Source organism: Adelges cooleyi, unplaced genomic scaffold, assembly GCF_023614345.1.
Source record: "Adelges cooleyi isolate 19-005CV unplaced genomic scaffold, UGA_ACOO_1.1 ACOO_flye_CR_arks_rails_tigmint_CR_PRNA_23, whole genome shotgun sequence".
Classification (NCBI taxonomy): Eukaryota; Metazoa; Arthropoda; class Insecta; order Hemiptera; family Adelgidae; genus Adelges; species Adelges cooleyi.
Window position 1 is genome coordinate 4,850,910 of NW_026095893.1, and position 22,289 is coordinate 4,873,198.

Here is a 22,289-nt window from a genome sequence, read left to right on the forward strand (position 1 = left end):
GGTTTGTATCATTAATTTTGCTATAAACGTTAAGAATAATATATATGAACAACATCCTTTCCCGTAAACGCTGTCTATGGCCGGTAATAAATTATATTTTGTTGCATAAACACGTTGAAATAATATCCTCGGCGCGTTTCACTGATTTTGGTCGACTTAAAATGTACTCATACCTATTTTACAATTAACTGAAGAAGAAAAATATTTTAAAAAAACTTGTTTACTCGTATAACTTTTATAATTTCATATACGTACGTTTATATTTAACTATTATAGAAGGCAGTAATAATATACATCTTAATCGGTAACTAAAATAATGTTAAGAGGAACAAGAGAAAAGGGCTTTTTATTATAGGCAAAGAATAGGCAAAATTTTACAAATGTTTAACTACGATGAATTTTAAATATGCCAACAAATTTAAAGATAAATATTAACATTTTCTAGATTTACAATTTAAAAGTTACCTATTAGACGGACTAAAATTTTTTGTTTACAGAAAGATTATTAATTTATTTATGGGAGTTAAAATGCTTCATATATTTGATATATTTTTAAAAAAAATTACTTATATTTATTAGAAGAACTAAAAAAAAGTAAAAATATGAATATTTACGATAAAATTTCAAAAACCTTTTATTTTAAAAAGGTTATAACTTTTATAACAACAAATTATTTTACAAAAACGGTTTGGTAGATACATTGCGGAAAGTGAATTAGCGTTTTAGTATTTTTTTGTATAGAATACGGATTTTTATGTTCCTCTATGAGATTTATATAGTTGTTAAAAAAGTTTTTAGACAACATTCTTAGAGCTAATGGGGTCGACGACCGGTGTAGTATTGTAAATTTCATGTTTAAATACTTTTTTAAGGTAGTTTTTATTTATTATTTCAAATAGCCGATTTTGAGTATTTTGCCTATCCCTGGCCGTATAAAAGACTTATCAATAATCATGTTAAATACAATTTGTAAAAAATATATATATGTATATATATATATATATATATATATATATATCTAAATTAGAAATATTTGCCGTGTTAAATATTTCGGCGAATAAAAAACGGACGGAGACGGGAATATATAGTACCTGCCATTAATAAAGTATATAACATATAATAATATTATTATAATGATGACAATGATGTACATATTATACTGGCGCTGCCGCGTTCGGTATCTTCGTCGGTGCTCTGCCGAGGCGCACAAACACACGGACCAGTTGCCATGAAACCACACCCCCGCTGCCAATCAAATGGAGACCGGTCTCTTGTGGTGTTCGGTGGAGGCGTCCGCGTGTCTGCCGCCACCGCCGCCACGGCACTGACATCGGTGGTCGTCCACAACCGTTCGGATGACACGACGCCGACGATCGAACAAAACATATATTGCGTAATTAATTATACATCATTATAACACTAATTAATATCCAATATTGAATGCAAACATAATACAATTATTATCTGTGTGCGGCGCGGCGGACGTAGTACGAGACTCGAGACCTCGTGTCTAGAGTAGGCAACTACAACCTGTATTTAATTTATTGGCGTCGTTTGTACACTTTGACAATAATATTTCTGTCATCCGTCTCCCGAAGCATTACGTCAATATGACAGCCTAAGCGTAATCTATATAATAACATTTCTATATGGTTGGACTTAACATTTTCGAAACGTGCAATTTTTCTCCTCTCTCAAACTTGTTTTTCAGTTTTCAGTACACCTAAAATAAAGATAAAAGTAGTAAACAAGTTGATTTTAACCTATTGACACTAATGTGTGTACTTTGAACACGCTTACACTTATAATATTATCCAATAGTACAGTTTTACTTACTTCCTGTAATGTAGGGAAAACGATTTTCTTTTAAAACATATTTATTTATTTGATACTAAACAAAAAAAATTGTAGTTACACCGTTATTTCGTTAAAAAAAAAATATAATTTATTAATTTAATTTTTACATAATAATTTATAGTCATAAAATACCAAGTGTTTGTTTTACAAATTCGCTGTTATAATAAGTGGTGATGATTTTTGAACATGATATCGACGCGCAACCGGTTGACAATATTATAACACCGCCAGAAGTCAGAACTTGTACATTTCAGTTTTCACTTTTTATTTAGTATCTTCAACGTCTTATATTATTGACCACACTTATGTATTAAAGCAAATATTAAAGTGTCAAATTATATTTGAGATACTACTATTTGTTTAATGTAAAAATATATAAAATAAAATATACAGAGCCGTTGTCACAAGAATAACTAGTCCCCAAATTAGTTGTGCTGGTTATGGTACCGACCACCCTAAAACAAATTATTTTCGACAATGTAATCTGTATGGCAACGAGTTGTAAGAACACTATAACAAATAGAAATTGCCAGAATACAATTTGATCCCAAAATAAATCTACTAAAATAAAACAGTACAATACTTAGAAATACAGCGTCAGAGGCAGATTAGCCAATGAAGTTGGGGAGACATGAGATAAGTTTTATTAAATACTTTATTCGAAGGGAGAGAGCCAATATTTGTTTCATTTGTTGTCTATACTCGCCCATACCGCCTTTATTTTGAATCATCGCTTCGTTTCACCATAATGTGTGTTATTTACTATACTCGAAATACATAACCCGATTCAGACATTTTAAGGGACCTACTGCCTACGACAAGATGAAAAAAATTATCATATTACACCACCATTTCATTAAAATTTTTACCAGCTTGATAAAAGCTACTTCGTCGTCTGGTTTAAATTTTAAAATTCGAGTTCAAAAGTAAACGCTTGTTACTGAGTACTGTTGTTGTAATATATGAAAAAAAACATTTGTTAAAACCTTTTGTTATACCTTGGCACATTCTTACGAACGTGCCATAAAACGTCCGTCACACTTATTGTATTTGAAGAGTGAGTACTTTTAGTGATAACCGAAAAATTATGTTTCTAACAAAAAATAAACGTCGTGATTACCGAGCACGTCTTCTTGATGAGTCAGAAGACAAGTGTCCAAGTCTTCTTTTAAAAAGCATGAAATTCGCATATACCGTCACCCGTTTACAGATTTACTATACTTTGCCAAAATGCATTTATGATTTTAATGATATATTCAGGAGACAGGGGAATTGTATGGGGGAGGTTTTCTGCGGAAAAGACGAGGCTGTATTTGGGAGGTTTAGAAAGAGAATGAAACCCTTCCAGTAATTTGGACGAGCAACAACCCTGCGAGTAGAGTGTTAGATTTCTCTTAATTCAACAAATTACGCCGGTTAATGGCGTTTTTCCTCGGTTAGGTTAGGTTAGGAAACTACGACCGGACATAAGATTCAGATATTTGTGGACGTCGAGAACCCTTTGATTACACTATGTTTATTTTATATGTACATAAAATAAACAATGAAAAAAAAAATAAAGAATGCCAAGTCAAAGAACTTAAAATGGCCATTACCCACGAGAAATACATAATATTGAAGAAGAAAAAAAAACCAACAACAACAATGACTCGGCGGCGCCTTTATAATACATGTATTGTTGTGTGTGCGCGTCGAGTGGCGAGGAATCCCTCAAAACCGCGGCCGTCCCCAAGTCGGCGGTGCAGTTTTTTTAGGGGGTGCAAGGTGGGGGGTTCCACATAGGTGGTCACGCTATCCCCGCCGCCGGTTGCCACCCACCCGCCCGTGTACGTGGTGTGGCCTGGTGGGAGCGTTTACCAACCCGACGACCAGCCGGCCCGGCAACTACACCAGTGTTCGTCATCAGTTCACGGGCCACTCTCGAACCGCACGCTCTACGCGTTTACGCCAAACGAACACGTTTCGACGGATTACGATTATTCTTATTTATAATTATCATTATTATTATTATTATTATATTTTTTTATCGATTCTTTCGCGCAACGAGAGCTAGACGGGTTTTTGGATATTATATTAAAATAAATGTATAAATTATTATTTTTTTTAACTGAATAACTGTACTATAGAAAAATAAAAAAAGTTACTAAAAAAATATAAATACGAATAATATGTACTATCATAACGGTTTAATTTGTTTTCATCGCATCGGTATATCGTTGACGGACATGTATGTTTTTTAAACAGACCCGAGTGCACGCCGCGTTCCAACCGGCCGTGGTCGTTATCAGTTGCCCGTCGGCTCAACACGCCGGATTACCGGCGTATGCGTCTATTACCGGCAAGTCCGTATTTCGTGCGCCGATCACAACTGCTCGCAAAAACGCATACACAATACACGTTGCCGTGGTGTCGACTGACGTACAAAAAACCGACTTGACGACAACGGCACGACTCAGCGATCCGCCGCCTATACTTATGATTATTTTTTTCGTCGACACCACAACTAAACAATATACGCCGGCGCCAGATTTGTCGGCATGAAAACCGACAAAGACCGTCTCACAGGTACGTCCAAGCAGTTTTATCAAAATCGGCGTGACGACCGCGTGCCCTAAGTTGGTTTTTTTTTATTTATTCATTTTTTTTTTAAACGTATTAATCGCCTGGCTCCGCGGTGTCTGGAGGGGCCCGCCGCCGGGAGGTTTACTCGTTATCAACGCATATGGAAATAAACCTACATCTAAAAAGTAATATTATATTATCGATATAATTTGATGTAGATAGGTATTATATGTTCGATGTAGGTAGGTTTTCGCCGCCGCCGCCGCTCGTTAATCGAGAAAACAACACAATATAGTTATATTATTTAAATACTAATAAGTAAAATAATTGCGCCGTTATCTCTCTATCTCTCATGTATATAATATAATATAGAAGAAAACCGAGCGATTTTAGTTACTTCAAAATAATATAATATTATTTACATATATATATATATATATATATAATACAAATATTTTATCGTTCTTTCGACGCATTGAATTACATTGAACTATTATAATATATACGTGTGCGTGCGTGCGTATGCGCCGGCTCGTTATTTTTTCTTCTTTGTATTTTATATATTTTCCCACCGGTCCGTTTTACAACCAAACACCTTGTAAACGGCTAGCGGCACAAGGCGTGTATACCGATAATGTGGCCGCAACGGCCGCCGACCGACAGCGCTGAACTTGGACCCCAAAAGTTTCACGTGCGCGCGCGCGTCTCACGATAAACATTCACATAAACCTGTTGTTGTTGTCGTTGTTAGTATTGTCATGTCGCCAACCGCACACGATTGGCTTTAAAGTATAGGTATCATCCTTTGGTCGTGTAGGAATCGGTCGCGTTTACAGAGGTGGCCGAATATTTTTTTACAATAATAATTATTAAAACTCGTGTATTACTTTAAACATTATCAATCCGTATTGGGCCACTGTAAACGGTGACGAGGGTTATCCGCATATATTATATGAATAAACAAAATAATATATTATGTGTTGTATAATGTCGGTATATTGATGCTGGCCGAATCTGATGATATCAATTGTTACTGTTCTCCCCGAAAAGCCGTTTATGTGAACCCGTTTGTTGATGACTATGGGTACGGCCAACGTGCGCGACCTTTCTCTTTGCCTAAGCGGTAAAATAACACAACTAAACTACACCGTATGTGTTAACCTATGTGCGTGCGATTCCTATGGTCGTACCACCCATTGTCACGTCCGAAAGGTCATCCGTCCACCTTGAAAGTATATTAAATGAGATCCAGCGGTATAACGCCGGCAATCGCGCTATCAACGCGTTTCTTTCTCCCACGCCCGTTCGCGATAAATCTAACGACCGACGGCACACGCACATATTTTTTTGTTGAAAACATACGGTTTAAAGACATTTATAGATAGAAAAAAATCATTAGGTATTTGTTATATTATATTAAATGAAAAAAAAAAACAAATATATAAAACGATTATATTATTATATATATATATATATATATATATATATATTAGTGTTTTAATAGTTTTAGGGTTTTTTAATAATGAAAAAAACATTTTTGTCTTTTGATTTTTAATGTTATAATTAGAGATTAGATTTACATCCAGTCTAATTTTTAACTCTTAAATCCTATAATGACGCCGAAAAAGGAAAAATAAAACAATATGCTTTCAACCCCCTCCCCCTCAAAAGTTAGGTGGTCAAAATTTGAGTTTCAGGCGATTTATGGATAGAAGCATGTTAAGTAAATGATATAGTGCAATCATTGTGAATCAAAAAACATAGTTTTGATCTGTTGTATAATAATTATTTATGCATAGGTACAATTATAGCGTTATAAACCGGTTTATTAATTTATTATTATTAAAATATATTTATTATAAGATGAAACCAAAAAAAAAGATTAAATTGAACTTTGAATTGTATTACTTTTGTCTAAATCGGGACCACAGTTGTAAGCGGCAATAAAGTTAAAAAAATAATAAAAATAAAATATAAAAAATATAACTGTTGTGAATTATTTAGTCTCGCAACGAGTAGCGTCTTTCGAATTTACCCTGGTCTTATACTCTTGTATGCTTCAGGTAAATAATAAAGTTTAGGCGGTCCATAAAGTAGCCGGCCACGTGGTGGCACTGCACAAAACAAGGTTGGCATATCAGATAAAACGGACGTTTTAAACGTTTACAATAACAGTGATTTTATGTTTAAAGCGCCATTTATATCGTCAAACGGCCAAACGCGTTTTTTAAGAAGTTTAAAAAATAATTGTGCTGTAGAACTTTCTAGATAAAATTGTTTTTCTACTTAATTTTATTTTGTCCTGTTTCCCGTGTGGTGGAACAATTAACGTTTTTAGACCTTTGGGGTTTCGGTATATTATTATCAAAAGTACTTGGACTAGCTATAAAAAGATGAAGTTTGGGTAAAAAATGTTATAAATATTACTATTACAATTAGAAAATTAAAATATATATTTCGATATTGGTTTGATATGTTTTCAGTTTAACGCCAAACTCCGTATTTATCTTTGACTTTATAACAGTTCTATGTATTTACTCGAAAAAAAAACACAAGATACCAGTTAAGTTAATAAACTTTTAAATTAAATATCGTAACAATTCTTATCCTTATCGAAAACTGTATTAATGGTTAGAAGCGCAGAACAAAAATATTTAATCACAATGATTGGTCTGCGGTTGAGTACCGATCAATATTTTTAGTAGGAGATATTATTGCGCTGTAAATTTACCTATTTAATAACATTCGGCCATTAGTTAATTAGATTATTCGTCAGTGACGATTGTACTGAATTCTCTCTGGCTCTGATGGTGGGGGCTAAAGATTTCTAAGAAACCTACGTTGGAGATTCAATTAAATATTTTACTCTAATTCCAGGGTTAAAAAATGACCGTCTTTGAGTAATTTGAGCGTTGCGTTTTCCTGAAACCACCGATTCTAATGAATGTAAATATTATACATTATGAACATGCGTCTTAATGTATGGTATTGATACTATTATTATTGTATGAATTATATAAATAACAATAATATATAATTACACATATTATACGCGCTCTTGTGTGTGGAATAAATCAGAAAAAATGTTCGAAAGAAAAAAGGGACGGGATTATTATTATGTAGTTTTGTATAGAATACTAATCAGGAGCGTTTTTCTTTATTATACCTGTACTTGCAAATGTGTACAGTGTAAGATGAATAACACAAAATAAAAATTATCATCAATGAAGCGTATATATAAAATCGCGATGGCGGTCACGTGCTGTCATATTTTTTTTTTTAAATCGTCTCTTCAATCGTGCAAATGTTTGTAAATCATTTACTCTAATAAAATAATATAATAAGTGCATAAGTATATTATATGTACATAATCCGTCTACGGTAACGGAGCAGGTTTCATTTTCACCGGCATCGGGCACGTGTGCGGTCGAGTAACATAACGAATTCGTTCAAAAAAACCCTATACCTCTATAGTCTATACTCATGACAGTGTTGTGTTATATACTTATATACATATATACCCTCTAGCCAGTTCTATCCCGTTAACGGATCCCGGGACGCGTTCACCGAATTAAAAAAACAACTTAACCAAAAGAATTGCTTAATATGGAGTAAACGATTTTCCTCTTCCATGCGATGTGCGAAACGCGATTAGGTTTTAAATTTTAATGTTATAGATAAATTGCTGTCGGGCTTTAACACAACAAAACTCTGTATGTATGCTACTTTACTACATAGACAATCGAGCTATAAAGAAGCCGGATTTTTTTTTAAACTTAAATACTTAATTAGGTTTTTTTAGACTTACATAAAATTAATAGTGTAGGTTAAGTGTCAGTCTTTTTCTGGATCGAAACGAAAAACACCCATCAGGTATTGTTGTTTTGTTTTTGGTTTTTTGTGCTCTATCATAAAACATTGTTTTACTACATTAAATTATTATTCTAGTCCATCCTAACGGTTCGTATGTAATCATAGAACAATATTGTTACAGTTAGTAAATGATGATAAACGTAACCTTTCTCAATGTGATTTATCTGTGTAGCTTTTTTTTTTTTTAATTCGATTACCTTCGGAAATTCTTTGACTGTTTATATTTTGTACCCTGAACGTTCGATGAGAAATAAAGTACAAATAATTGTTAGTACCTATAACGTGCCGTTTGTTTATTTCTATATTAAGCATGCCATAACATAATTGAATGTACCTACAGGGAATACAACATTTGTTATAATATTATATCACGCAAAGGTTCGAGTTAAATCCTATACGCATAAAAATTATTTACCTCTATTATGAAACGAACTATTTAATGGGTGATAAGCGGCGACACTGCAATATGGGCATTTGTACAAGATTTAGCAACATCTTGTAACCTGTTATTGTACTTTCTCGTGCTGTACCGCGATTACTCGATTAAATTACCTAAATGTATTTAATTTTCAGTGTAAATGATTAAAATTTATTATATCTACTCGGGAAAACGTTTTTTATGCCTACTGGTATTTTTGCTTTAGACTTAAATGAATAATATTAATATCTGTTATCGATATCTATTGGTTAAAACCATATTTATTAGTTTATGTTGGTTGCCAAGAATAAATGGTTTTAGACTATCAACAATTGTATTGGTTAGCTTACACATCAGGGTTCTATTAATTAAAATAATTATAATTATTGTAGTAACCATCGGTTAATGATTATTGATTTTTGGTCGCGTGAGATAGCGGATACATATTTGTTAGTCACCTATGATTTTTTTTCCTTACTCTGTGTAATGGTCGCTCTCACCAGAAGTTTAATTTAGCGTATCATTTTATCATACATAGGTATTCTTAATTTTTAAGCAAAATTCGCGAGAACGCTCATGATAGTTTTTACAATATCTGGTCCACAACAACAAGTTAACTCGTCTACACGTTTGGTAACTTTTTGACTAGACTACACCAAATCAGAATGGGACACTTGCTTTTGTAATGCTTCAACCCTAACGCGCCCTGTCGTTAGATCAATAATATAATAATTATTTAGAGGCGATACGTACTGACCACATTTGTGTGGCGATTGCCTGGTTGTCCGCAAAAATGTTTACATCATCCGTTGTTTTTTGTGTGTCCCGTTTAGGTGCTTGATCGACAATGATAAGCGGTGTTTTGTTGATGGTGGCTGTAATATCAGGCATAGTGTGCGGCGATACGCCGAGACCGTCGGGCGCTCGAGCAGCGTTCAAAGACGTTGACAAAGCGGAGAGACATTTGCTGGCCGCGCTGGGCATGAAGCGCCGACCTGTGGTGGATAAGTCTAAGGTGGAGATACCGGCCGCCATGTTGGAGCTGTACAACATGCAGGCGTCCAACGAGTTCGACACCACCGGATTACCTTTGCCTGGACGTCACGTCAAGTCGGCGAACACCGCCAGGACGTATCTTCACCGAGGTGAGTGTCTTAATTTTTTTTTTATTAAGTCTTAACCGACGCGAAAAAAACAAACGCGTGTCCTACTATAATCGCGACTTGCCTATTAAAAAACTGTTACAAGACCTTTCTCCCTCGACATCGTTTAAAAGCCGACGAACACGTTTGCCTAAAAAATATTTTAGATTTAACGACGATGCCGTTAGCAACACCACAACTGAGTAGTATTCTCGGAAAATACATCAATAACTAGTTATCACATTCTTGTATTAATTCACAAGAAGTCTACACTTAAGGTAGGCCAGACACATAACAAGCGATTGAACATACATTTTTTTGCCGTCTGTACAATATATAATGGCTTTAGTTTCGATGTGATAACTGAGTAGTTATCTTTGCCATCAGATATGTTGTAATTACTAGTTAGCAATGCAAAAATACAAATAATTACAATAAAAAATTTATTTATTTGTAAAATTGTTATTACTGTCCATTATCAACTGGCGGTAATAATTTTTAAAATCATGTTTTTTTTCCTGACAGAACTTCGATCTTTACGATGCTTTTTTTATACAATCGATCCATTCGCAAATGAAATCCATACATTATTATGGTCGTTATGGGTAAAAGAAAAAAAAATTCTTAACGCACAAACGTGTTTACAATTTGCTACTAGGATTTGACGTTAAAACTTAATAAATAAAATAAAAAGTAATATTGAGTTAAAGCCAAAAAACCCGGTTATGACGTATGCTATATTACAGATAGATCGGTGCAAAACATAATATTACTTGATTGCGACCAGCGTCAAAAATGTATAGTTGACAATTAATATAAAGCGATGAATTTATATTTTATTGTGCACGTCAGCGTGCGTCTGACTTTATGTATACTAGAAATCAATTGACTTAGTTTATAAATTGTTATTATTAATGGCGCTGGATATTAACGTTAATATTTTTCTTTGGTGGGGCAGATCTGGTCAACAATTTCCTGAAACGGCTTTTATTATAAAAATGTACCAAAAGTTTACATTTCTAAACTTTAGAAATGGGACGCATGTTCTCTCAATGCTCCAGCCTACAGTGCCACTCCAAACATTTTACAGATATTTGTTTGCGATAATTATCACTATTAAACATGTGGTCGATATGTTTAATACAGCTGTTTAAAACATGTTCCTATATGATATAAAACGGTTTTTAACAATAAAAAAAAATGTTTATAAGGTAGTACTGTAATTGTACATAAAAATTGTATGGATTGTGTAATAAAAATAATAAAAGAGAAAAAAAATTAAGGTAGTACTAACAAAACATTAACATTATGGTTTTGTGAGAAACAAAAAACATAGGTAATATAATAGGTGATTTGGAATGGGGTTAATTTTCAAAACGATGCGAAAAGACTGCGCCAACTGTAATCATCATCGATTTTTCATTAACATGCAAGGAAAATTTTAAGTACCAAGTAACCACGTGATACGTGTGATGGAAACACAAAATATGCACGAGACACGCGAAAGCCAATGTAATGGATGTAATGAAAAAACATTATTACATAAAAACATTATGTTATTATACAGAACTATGGATTTTATATATTACATTAGGGTAGTTAGTGCTATTTAAATTCAAATTTAAGAATCTCAATATGCTCAGCCTAGTGGAGCCCTTGGCATGAATTGCTTTTGACCGCATCCGACAGCCGTTAAACTATATAGATTTTTATCGTATACATCTCTTGATTCAACGTTTTATTATGAAAATAAAAAAAATACTGAACAACTTTTGTGGGATATGACAATTGTCACGTTCGCTTATCCTCATTTAACGTTTAATAACGGTGAAATTTGTTTTTTTAACGACTTAACGGGTTTTTATAATATAGCCACCCGCAGTCATGGCCTTACAGCAGTTTTGTAGTATATTATACTATAACACTTATGATATGACTAAACCAATTGACCAAATGGTGTACCTTGTACATTTCGGCGTGCGACTAATAATTATTGACTATTAATTATGTTATTGACTCTGTTGTTTCTTAAAATACCCATTCTGAGTTTGGATATTTAATTAGTATACCTGCTATTAAAAAAGTATGTCTATAGTGCAAAGATATGGTGCAGAGGTAGTTTCCGAGACTCAATAAATATCATAAGTTTAATGTACGAATGTTTCAAGTAATAATAGATCATTGATCAAGTTGACACGTGATATCAATGGCCAATATCAAGTTTTGACTTTAGAAGTCAAGACTACTCAAAATTTAAATTAAAACACCTTTCATGCTATGTAAAACAATAGAGCTTATTGGACAAACCGTAAACAATTTTGAGAAATTTTGTAAAAAAAAAACCCGTAAGGATTTAAAAAACTTAAGCTCATTTACCAAAAATTACAATTTTCACCTATTTTGACCCAAGTTGCTAGTTATTTTTGTACCAAATACAGTAATTATTTTTTATTTACTGTGGTTTTTTTAGTAGATAATAAATTATACATTAGATTTTATTGACTAAAGAAAAGAACTTTTCTATTACCTTCATGTTGTATTCGTTTGTATCAGATAAGCGATTATATTATTTGTAACCGTCGTATAGATCTAATGATCGCTAAATCGAAGAGCGTCCCAACCGGTTTCTAGTTAAATTAACGAAGCACGAACGTTTGTATACTATTTGTCTTTATTATTATGATTTTTTTTTTCTATAAAACATCACGACACCGTAAAGTGACTTCTTATAAATTAGTGAAAAAAAAAAAACTTTCGAAAAAATAACTTTATTGCCGCGTACGTTCTAATTTCACCCAAATGATCTTGCTATAAAATATTTTACAATGCCAAGAATGCAAAGATACACTCAGTAACATTTACAATACACTCTCTCGGTCACGGGGACCGCATTAATCGGGACACTTTATAGGATTTCATTTACAAATATCGAGAACCTTGTGTTCGAGAACACTTCCTATTTTTTTCTACTAAGACAAAATACAGCTTGACCAATTCTTGTTTATGTTGTTTGAATGCACATTATGAAGCAATTTATAAGTAAACCTGCTTCTATTACGTTCAGTTTCTTTTAAGTTCTTTCTGTTTGTATTTAGAAATTTCTATGCATATGATATAGGTGTAGATAGCAGTGACAGAAGATAGTCTCAAAAGAACAACCGAAACCTAATTGGTGCAGCGAAAGATTGGTCTTATCATTAATGATAACAAATCCAAATGTATGATTGTTGTATCGACGTTTGAACATCCGCAAAATGCGATAAAGATTAACGCCGGTCATTTAAAAGCATCCTTAACTTTAAATACTTAGAGGCTGTCGGTAGATATAAACTCGATAGTCACTAGTCACAAAGATTTACATAGAAGAATCACAGCTGGATTAACAAATGCAATTTTTCATTGATCCAACTATTTAAATCATGGGCATCCACCAAGTCTAACGATTACAAACTAATGATATTCGTGAGAAAAACTTTTCGAAGAATATTTGGACCAAAGAAAAATGAAGAAAGCATCTACGAAAAAAGAACAAACAGATAACTGAATACTTTATTTAACGATCCCATTGTAGTGGGCATAGCCAAGAGCCAGAGATCAAGATGGGCCGCCGGTCGGGCACGTATGGAAGGCAGAGAGTCAACCAAATAAAATACGACCAAGGGGAAGGCCTAAACAACGGTGGAAGGATCAAGTTAAAGAGATCTAAAAATCTTGGGGTGTTAAATGGAGAAGAGCTGCCTTTCATAGATAGACGTGGAAATATGTCGTGGAAGCGGCAATGGTCCTAAATAGCCTAGAATAAGCCAAACAATTAAAAAAAAATTTACTACGAAAAATATATTCATTTTTTTTATACTATTTTTACTAGAATCCTCGTTTAATACTATATGTTGTATTTTTTTTTTCAAAAGAAAAACATGCAGTCTATGGTTAAAAGAAACCTGTATAAACGTAAGTGCGTTAAAAACCGCATTTTTTAAAAAGTACTAAAAAACCTCCAATGTATAATTTTTATAATTTACCATTGTCGTGATAAGTGTGACGCTTAATAATAGACCAATAAGAAAATACTAAACAAGACTCTTGCAGCAAACAACCGCATCGTTATTCATATTAGACAAAGAGCGAGTTTATCACTTTAGCCGCGTATGACAGTACAATTTCCTTTTTACTAGTCGTCGTCTTGTGTAAATGAGTAAAAAATAAAAAAATTGATCCTTGAAATAATATATAATAATTAGTCTGCGGTTCGGCTGACGTCTTTCTTTTGTTGGTTCGAAGTATAAAAAAATCTTAACTAATCTCTATTGTACTCTAGAGTACACAAGTCACTAACGGCTCTTCGGCATTTTTTTTTTGCTTAAATGTTTACCTGCTGTTTGTCGACGCAACGTTCTAGAAATTGAGAATAAAGCCTTAAAACAGTGTTGAGAGTTCTTCAAATTAATTTGAATGTTTTATAACACACTAATGCGGCGCTTAGTTTTCTTTCAAATAATTTCTTTAAGGAGATTGCATGCGGCCTGTGTTTAAGGAGTTTTGTGTAGGCAATATTTAAGAAATAGGAGATTTTAATCAATTTCGATCATGTCAATTAATTTACAATTAATTTAAATAAGTTTTAAGGCAACAAGTTTAATTCAAATAGTTTTTTCTATGAGTAAAAGCTATTTTGGTTTATTCTAGACCAAAAAGCCAGACAAAATTTCGACTACATAAGATGGTCCGATTTCAATTCTGTAAGAAGATTTGAGTTCTTTTGCTACTTTACTGTATTGTGTAGGAAACAAATTTAAAAAAATTCAGTTTCTTATAGTTGAATAAATTTAATTTGCAATTTTTTCAATATTTAAACCCAATTTTGTTATATACAAAAATAAAAAATCTGTTTCTTACATAACCTAGTAAAATTTTCAAAGAACTCTTATATCTTTACAAAATTAAAATCGGACCATTACTAAGTAGTCGAAATTTTGTCTGGGTTTTTGGTCTATAACGTAGAAAAACAGACCGCATGCAATTAAGTATTTCTCAATAACCTAGATTTGTTGATAATAATATTTCCTATACATTATCAATGTTATTAGTTTGTATCATTGGCGTTCGATTAATTAAATGTTGTACACGTGTGGGTGAAATTATTAATTAAACCTAATAAAAATGATGACAATTATTAAAGTAGATGGGTGTTTTTATAAATATAAATTAAATAATTAACGCTTGCTTACCGTGCAGATTTTCATGATTTGTGCTCAAGGCTGTGCTAAGGAGTAATGAAGGGAAGGGACAGTATAGTTGTCAGAGTATACAGTTCTAGCACTGCACTGTTCGTGTATGTCCAGAAATGATTCGTCTCTTGACTGAAATGTCGCACAAATTTTGCTAAAATTAACATACTAATATGTCTACCCCATGTCATTCGAATTATAAACTTAATTTCATTTAGTCTAAGTAAACTGGTAGATGTTTTTGCTAGGTAGTGACTGTATTCGGTTTCCCATTGCAATTTATCGGAAATGTCAACATTAAGAAAAATATGACGACGACCAACGGATAAAAGCGAGTAAATATTTTAAGGCCGTTAGTTTTGGGTCGTAAACAGCCATTGTTCTTGTCGTTTCGGGTTACAGTGTTTACAGGTCGGTAAAGTTGTATCTTTTCTTTGTGCATATGGTTTATAATTGTAATATAGAAAGATTGAAAGAAAGAGAGAGAGTAATTTTATAGTAGGTATAGGATTTGTCTTAAACGTATTAACTAATGATACTTAGAAATGCTTGCGTGCTACTAATAATTCGAATATTTCACCCTAATAGTAAATACAATATTATAGACTATTGGTCGAACCCTTTATCTATGTATTATGTTATGCTCAATTGACGGAGTTATCATGAGGTGATCGAAAGTTCATTTTATTTTTAAGGTTTGAACTCATAGAATTTCTATATCGCATGTATAGTTAGGTTATGCAAGTTAAGTAACACAATATTGTCTATATTAATTTAAAACCATAATTTATTTATAAGAAATTTTACAACGGTGCATGTTCTTGCTGATCTTCAATCTTCTGACTGATGTTTCTAATTTTTATCATTCGTGTAACGTGTTACCAAGCAAGTCACCCATTGTTCATCGTGCATTGCACTGTTTTGTCTACATTACAAATTTACATAGTTAATGAAAAAAATAAACATCTTAGAGATCTATTGTAAATAAAATTAATACTTTAAATAAACAATTTTAAATAGATAAATATTTGTTTATTTATTTATGAGTTATGTTAAATAATAATTAATCAGTTAATAATAATTTATATCGTTTATAAACACTGTGTGTGTGTGTGTATATATTTGTGTAATAAATTGACAACTTTCTTTATTACTTTTATTCGTATGTTATATGATAAGAACATGACACACCTACGATATTTTTCTTTTATAAATCATTATTTCTTAAGTATTTTTTTTTCTCATGAATTTGGCTATTCTGGTTTTTGAGTAATTGAAAGGACATTCTAAATTGTTTGGCCTAATAATATGTGCTTTCATCTCCTTATAAAATAACTCTTATGTTATATTGACTTAATGCATTGAGGTCCAATCGACTTACAAATAACGATTAAATAAAAATAGTCGTTTTTAAAAGAGATAAACGCACACAGGTATTATGAACTAATATGTACTCCATAAAATATTAATATAACAAACAAAATAATGGGGAAAAATGATACTGTTTCGTTTTTGTTAATGTTTTGATTAAGAGATACCTAACTTATTTTTTAGATGATAATATTAATAATAATATTTTAATAAATACTATGTAAGCGTTATTTTTGTACAGGGGTTAGGCTGTTTTCATAAATTAAAATACCATAATCGAAGACAATAAGTTAATCACAAACATACTTTTAAATTTAGGTAAACAAATTATTCCGATTTAATTTTAAACTTGTTTTCCGTTGTAAGATCAAGGCCAATGCTTAAAAGATACAATACATACACGGCGCGTGTATTGTATACAGTATGTCTCAGAACGACTATGTTTTAGTTATTTATGTAATTTTTATTTAACCGATGTAATCAATTAAATTGGTAAAGAACAAAATAATTGATTCACTTTGTATATAATAGAGCTTTGCAAGATTGAAAGGCTTGTTGCAAGGAATGGTTAAAAATAACCACATTTTCACAGTTTTTTTAAATTATTTAATAATTAAAAATTGTCATCATTCACAGGTATAGTCATTTGGGGATATACAGCATATTGTGTATCTTTTAATAAAAAGTACATTTACAATGTATTGATACTATACATTTATTATGTTGACTACTTATCTGATATTATGTGCACCAAAAATTTTAATACGCTTTTTTTTTATAGTTGTACCAGTATTCTGCGTTTGATTTAATATTTTATCTGCTAATCAACAGCAGGACAGAGTTTAAGCGTGTATCGCTCAATAGTTGTAATTATGATATTATTACTATTGCTCGAGCGGCGAATGAACTTCGAAATCAATATTTGCGTTTATAATTGTAATTAATTTTAAAACGGCGCTGCGCTCTTTCTGCATTTACTTTTTGCCCAAGATAACCGACGTGAACTTGAGCCGGTTTCATTCACCTTTCAGTGTGCGTCGTGCCAAATCGTTTCGTAATCGAATTTTGTGCTATGAAATGTGTTTTCATTACAAAAACAAAAATACCCAATTACTTTTTAACCGTCACGGTGTACTTATCTTCTACCTCTATCTCGATGGCCGGCGGCTACCGTTACTCACGGCAATTTTTAGTCGGCCACTTCGACCCTTATACTCAAAGGCTACTCAAGAGTCTGAGGCCTCGTAGCTCGCCCGCTAATCTACCACCTCAAGACAAGGACTGAAAACTTACCAAAATTACAGAGGAACAAAATAAAAATCGTGTTTCGTTCGTAATTTCAATCTGGTTACGTTTTGAATCCTTGCCTAAAAACTTAATTTAACGTAACAGTTTCTTTGATTGATTTCCCATGGTATTCATGTGTCGTCTGTCTGATTTAACCATTCCCTCGTTACAATATATTAAGTCGTACTACGACTTCCTCCGTCATGCTACTAATTGCTAATTGCTAGCTCATTTTCTGCAATCCGATTGTTTTAATAATGGTTTATTTTTTTTATTCCAGAATCGGAACCAAAAAATCCTAAGTGCCGAAAATATCGTTTGCAGTTTGCTGTAGACCCGTTACCGGAAGGGGAATGGCTGACAGCGGCTGAACTGAGGCTAATGCCACTAACCCGCCGGCCGCAAGGCCATCCGACCCGCGTGCAAGTGCTCGTCCACGACATCGTCCAGCCTGGCGTTCGGGGCGTATCCAAACCTGTGCTGCGGCTTTTGGACTCGCAGTACGTAGACCTCGAGGAGAACGGTGACCAAGCCGTTACGCTGGACGTAACGCCCGCCCTTGAAAGGTGGTCGCAGCAACATCAACACGACAAGGCCCGATGGGCGGACGTCAACCACGGCCTGTTGGTGGAGACGCTGACGGGCGGCGGCGGCCGAGCGCCCATACCCGGCACGTTCGAGCTGCGGGCAGGAAACAGGCCTGCCCTGCTGGTGTACTCGGACGACGGCAAAAATAGCAGGCCGGTGGGACCGCCTCGGCGGAAGCGGTCGGCGTCTCAGCAGCAGCGGAGCGGCAACAAGCGGCGAAAAGACGGCGGCGCAGGCCGCAATATATGCCAGAGGCATCCGCTGTACGTGGACTTCACGGACGTCGGCTGGGATGACTGGATCGTCGCGCCGCCCGGTTACGACGCATACTATTGTCAAGGCGACTGCCCGTTCCCGGTCGCCGAACACCTTAACACCACCAACCACGCCATCGTGCAAACGCTGGTCAACTCGATGAACCCGACCGCAGTGCCCAAAGCGTGTTGCGTGCCCACCCAGTTGGCGTCCATATCCATGTTATACCTGGACGAGGATAACAAGGTAGTGCTCAAGAACTATCAGGACATGCAAGTACTGGGTTGCGGGTGCAGGTAGTCCGCCGCCGCGGCTGTCACCACCGTCGTACACCAAACACACAAACACACACACACACAGCGTCGCCCAAAGATATTATATTATTATTAATTTTTTTTTTACTATTATTTTTATACGCCTCTTGATACGAGATGGGGTTTCTTTATATATATTTTTTTTGTTCATTTTCATTCGAAGGTTTTTACAAAAATGATTTATTGTGATCATTATTATAATTATTATTATATACATTTGACAAATAAAATCGAATGCTCTCGAAACCGCTGAAACGGGCGTGGACTCAATGATCTTTATGTTAAGTGAAGAAACTCGGATTCCTCTTTTAAGTCACCTCCCTCCCCTTTCCTCCCCTCGCCCCCACATATAAACTGTGTCCTCCAATTAAATTAATCATAAAATACTCCTCTTTTTGTGTTATACCTGTATATTATTTTAGCTTTTTGTACACCGACCAGTGAACATTATTATATTGTTTTGTAAATCATGGTCATAAACTAGTCTTTTATATTTATAATAATGATAATAATATTCATAAATCCCTCCTCTTTTTTATTAATCAAAAACCGACCAAAATACCTTATACAGTTTTGTTATATTATACTTGAATTTTGTTTGTTTATTTATTTTTATTAAATTTTTGACTTGCCTTGATATATGTTACCATAATATTATTATTCGTGTAGAGTTAGACCCGTGTTTTTATTCCACGAGCTTTGAGTAAAAATAGAAAATCAAATTATTGATAATAAAAGAGAGATTTCAAAATGATGTCTATGCATACTTCAAAAAAATGTATCCTACTACTATTTTTTTCTGTGTAGAACACTTATTATATTTATATTATTATATATATTGTACATATATTTTTGTAAATAATAATAAAATTGTGTTAAATTATACTAAATGTTTATTATACTAAATTCCGTTCTAGCTATTTTATTATTTCTTTTGATAATATTTTTTTGGTTTTACTGTGCAAGAATATGGACTACGTTAATGGCATCTCGAATCGTTTTATACTAGGTACATGCAAAGTCCTTATAAGTTTTTTCTTATCGGTTTGCGTTAAAAATCAAATATCTATTGCGCACTGGATTAAATTTCAAAAGAAAAACACGTTAGGTATCAAGATATGTACATCCGCAACTTTTTAACATGAATACGTCGCCTGTGAATCGGTAAAAATAAAACAACCGAATACCATTTCTGTACTTCCACTTGGCTTTCCATGATTTTATAATAAAATTTATTTATTCATCTTTAATCTATATCAATCATCTATGTCATGGGATAATAAATACAGTAAAATCGTTCTGTCAAAAAATCGATAGTCTATTTGTATAGGATAATTGCTAAATAATTGTGACTACTGACACTACTTGTGTTATCGTTTAAACGATCCAAAAGTTTTACATTAAAATGTTTTTACGCCTCTATTAGTCGTCCCCGGCAATATGCTTCAATTGTATGAATAACATACAATATCGGTCAGTGATCAAATTGAAAAAGATCAAAACAATATTCTTCGGTTTATTTCACATTATTATTTTCTCTTATTTAAATTGTATATTGTTTAAATTAGATCAAATTAGAATAGACGGAAAGCCGTCTAAAAAAAAAAAATTACAATTGGAATTAGTCGATGAAGTTCCTGAAAAGAAGTTTGCCTTATATCTGATAATTTAACTCATTATTACCCCGACGACACGAAATTATAAACTTTTCAAAACTTTATTATTATTATATTTTAAGGTTTTTTATTACACCCAAAGAATATTTTGTAGGCAAGAACTTTTGGCTAACAAAATAATTATAAAATATTAAAAAAAAATTAAAAAATATATTAGACATTTGGACTTTTGTGCTGAACTCTGGGAATTGGTATACGACTGGTTATAATAAATATTATTATAGCACGCTGTGTAAATTTTGATGTTATTTGAAGACAATCACGAGCAGTACTTTTATTTAGTGGCTAATATGTTTTTACTTTACTCGCTAATGAATAATGTTGTTGTAGCAAAGGTATACTTGCCTAATGCCTACGTAATGTAATATATGATATAGCGGATATCATATTTGTTGTGATTTATACCTGTTAACCTATGCCTACTATAATTATTATTTATACTATTTGTTTTGGAAGTCTTATCCTAAAATGTAAATATTATCTCTTAATGGTTATGAATTCTACATGAATTACACGTTGTTTTTAACATTTTTTTAACGAAAATATGAATTATCGCCGTTTATCAATTATTTTTTTATATTTCAACAGTACTGAATGAAATTAAGTCGTTCGAAGTCTACGGCACGTCCTGACCGGCAGTTTTATAAGACTAGAGTGAACGAATTAGTTAAATAATAATTACCTTAATCGCATACTACCTGTGTTCAATTACATAAAACAACTGATAGATAAATGTCGAAAACGTGCGAACAATTTTATGTACAACACAAAAATAATGTAGGTATGTCTTAAAAACAATACTGAAAAATAATGGATACATCCATTATTAGTAGTTTTACAATTTATACTAAAATACTAATTATAATACATTATGTTATTATATCACAGACAGACGACTTTTTTGATATTTGTTTGTACTTTGTTGCATTAGAATTTGACTTATTGTGGGACATCAGACATATTTGAAAATTCAGAAGTTTCCGAAGAATAAATAGTTATTTTTTGACAGAGATTTTTATAAGAGATTATCTGAACAAATTTTCAAATTAACAATTACTAAAAATTATCAGTTTGAACCCCCGATTTGTTGTCACGTAGGTTCAAGATTCATAAGGAATATATATATGGAAATAACAAAGCAATTTTAGAATTTTAGTATTAATTAAAAGGTGAAATTGTATTTTCCCTAACGTCGGAAAAATTGACACATAAGCTACTTGTGTCATCCTACCATATATATGTAGTCCATTAAATAAATGGTTTATCTAAAAGTCAAAACAACATCGTTCTCCATAGCATATTATGTGCAAATAGTCTAAATTTTTTTAGAGAGTCTGAAGCTTCCCTTATGTTAACATACCACACAATAGCCAATATTATATGGTATGGTCTGTATTGTCTAGAACAGTGAGTGTTGGACTCACGAGAATTACTAACAGTCTCTACTTCACGATGGCTCATAAATGTTATCTTTATTAAGAATGAATTCGTCAGTGAAAAATTGCCAAAGCTAAGACTCTGGGATGAGAGATTAATTTCACTAGAGAAATAAGAGTATGTTCAATATGACATTACCGCACTAAGAATAGGAAATATCGGAACTATATACGTGAATAATCAAATGCGATGACTATAACGACGCGGGTTTTTTGAACTTAGCCTACAATATTGTCGTTTAGGGCTCCGGTGAACAGCTATCATAAAAAAAAATCAAATGA

General features: G+C 33.1%; 1 protein-coding gene across 2 annotated transcripts; it reads left to right on the forward strand.

The window, feature by feature from the left end:
* Positions 1 to 3,763: 3,763 nt before the first annotated feature.
* On the forward strand, positions 3,764 to 19,696 carry LOC126836191 (protein decapentaplegic-like). 2 transcript variants are annotated; one of them, XM_050569385.1, is made up of 3 exons: positions 3,764 to 4,472; positions 9,544 to 9,855; positions 18,019 to 19,696. In XM_050569385.1, the coding sequence occupies exons 2-3, from the start codon at positions 9,558 to 9,560 to the stop codon at positions 18,879 to 18,881; spliced, it is 1,161 nt and encodes a 386-aa protein (XP_050425342.1). In that variant the 5' UTR covers positions 3,764 to 4,472; positions 9,544 to 9,557; the 3' UTR covers positions 18,882 to 19,696. The 2 variants fall into 2 exon arrangements, with proteins under 2 accessions (XP_050425342.1, XP_050425341.1); XM_050569384.1 differs by having other exon boundaries at positions 3,764 to 4,422.
* Positions 19,697 to 22,289: the final 2,593 nt, after the last annotated feature.

Coding starts and splice junctions, on each gene's coding strand:
- LOC126836191 (XM_050569385.1), top strand. CDS start 9,558: ATGATAAGCGGTGTTTTGTTGATGGTGGCTGTAATATCAGGCATAGTG. Junction 9,856..18,018: donor CAGGACGTATCTTCACCGAG/GTGAGTGTCTTA, acceptor TTTTTATTCCAG/AATCGGAACCAAAAAATCCT.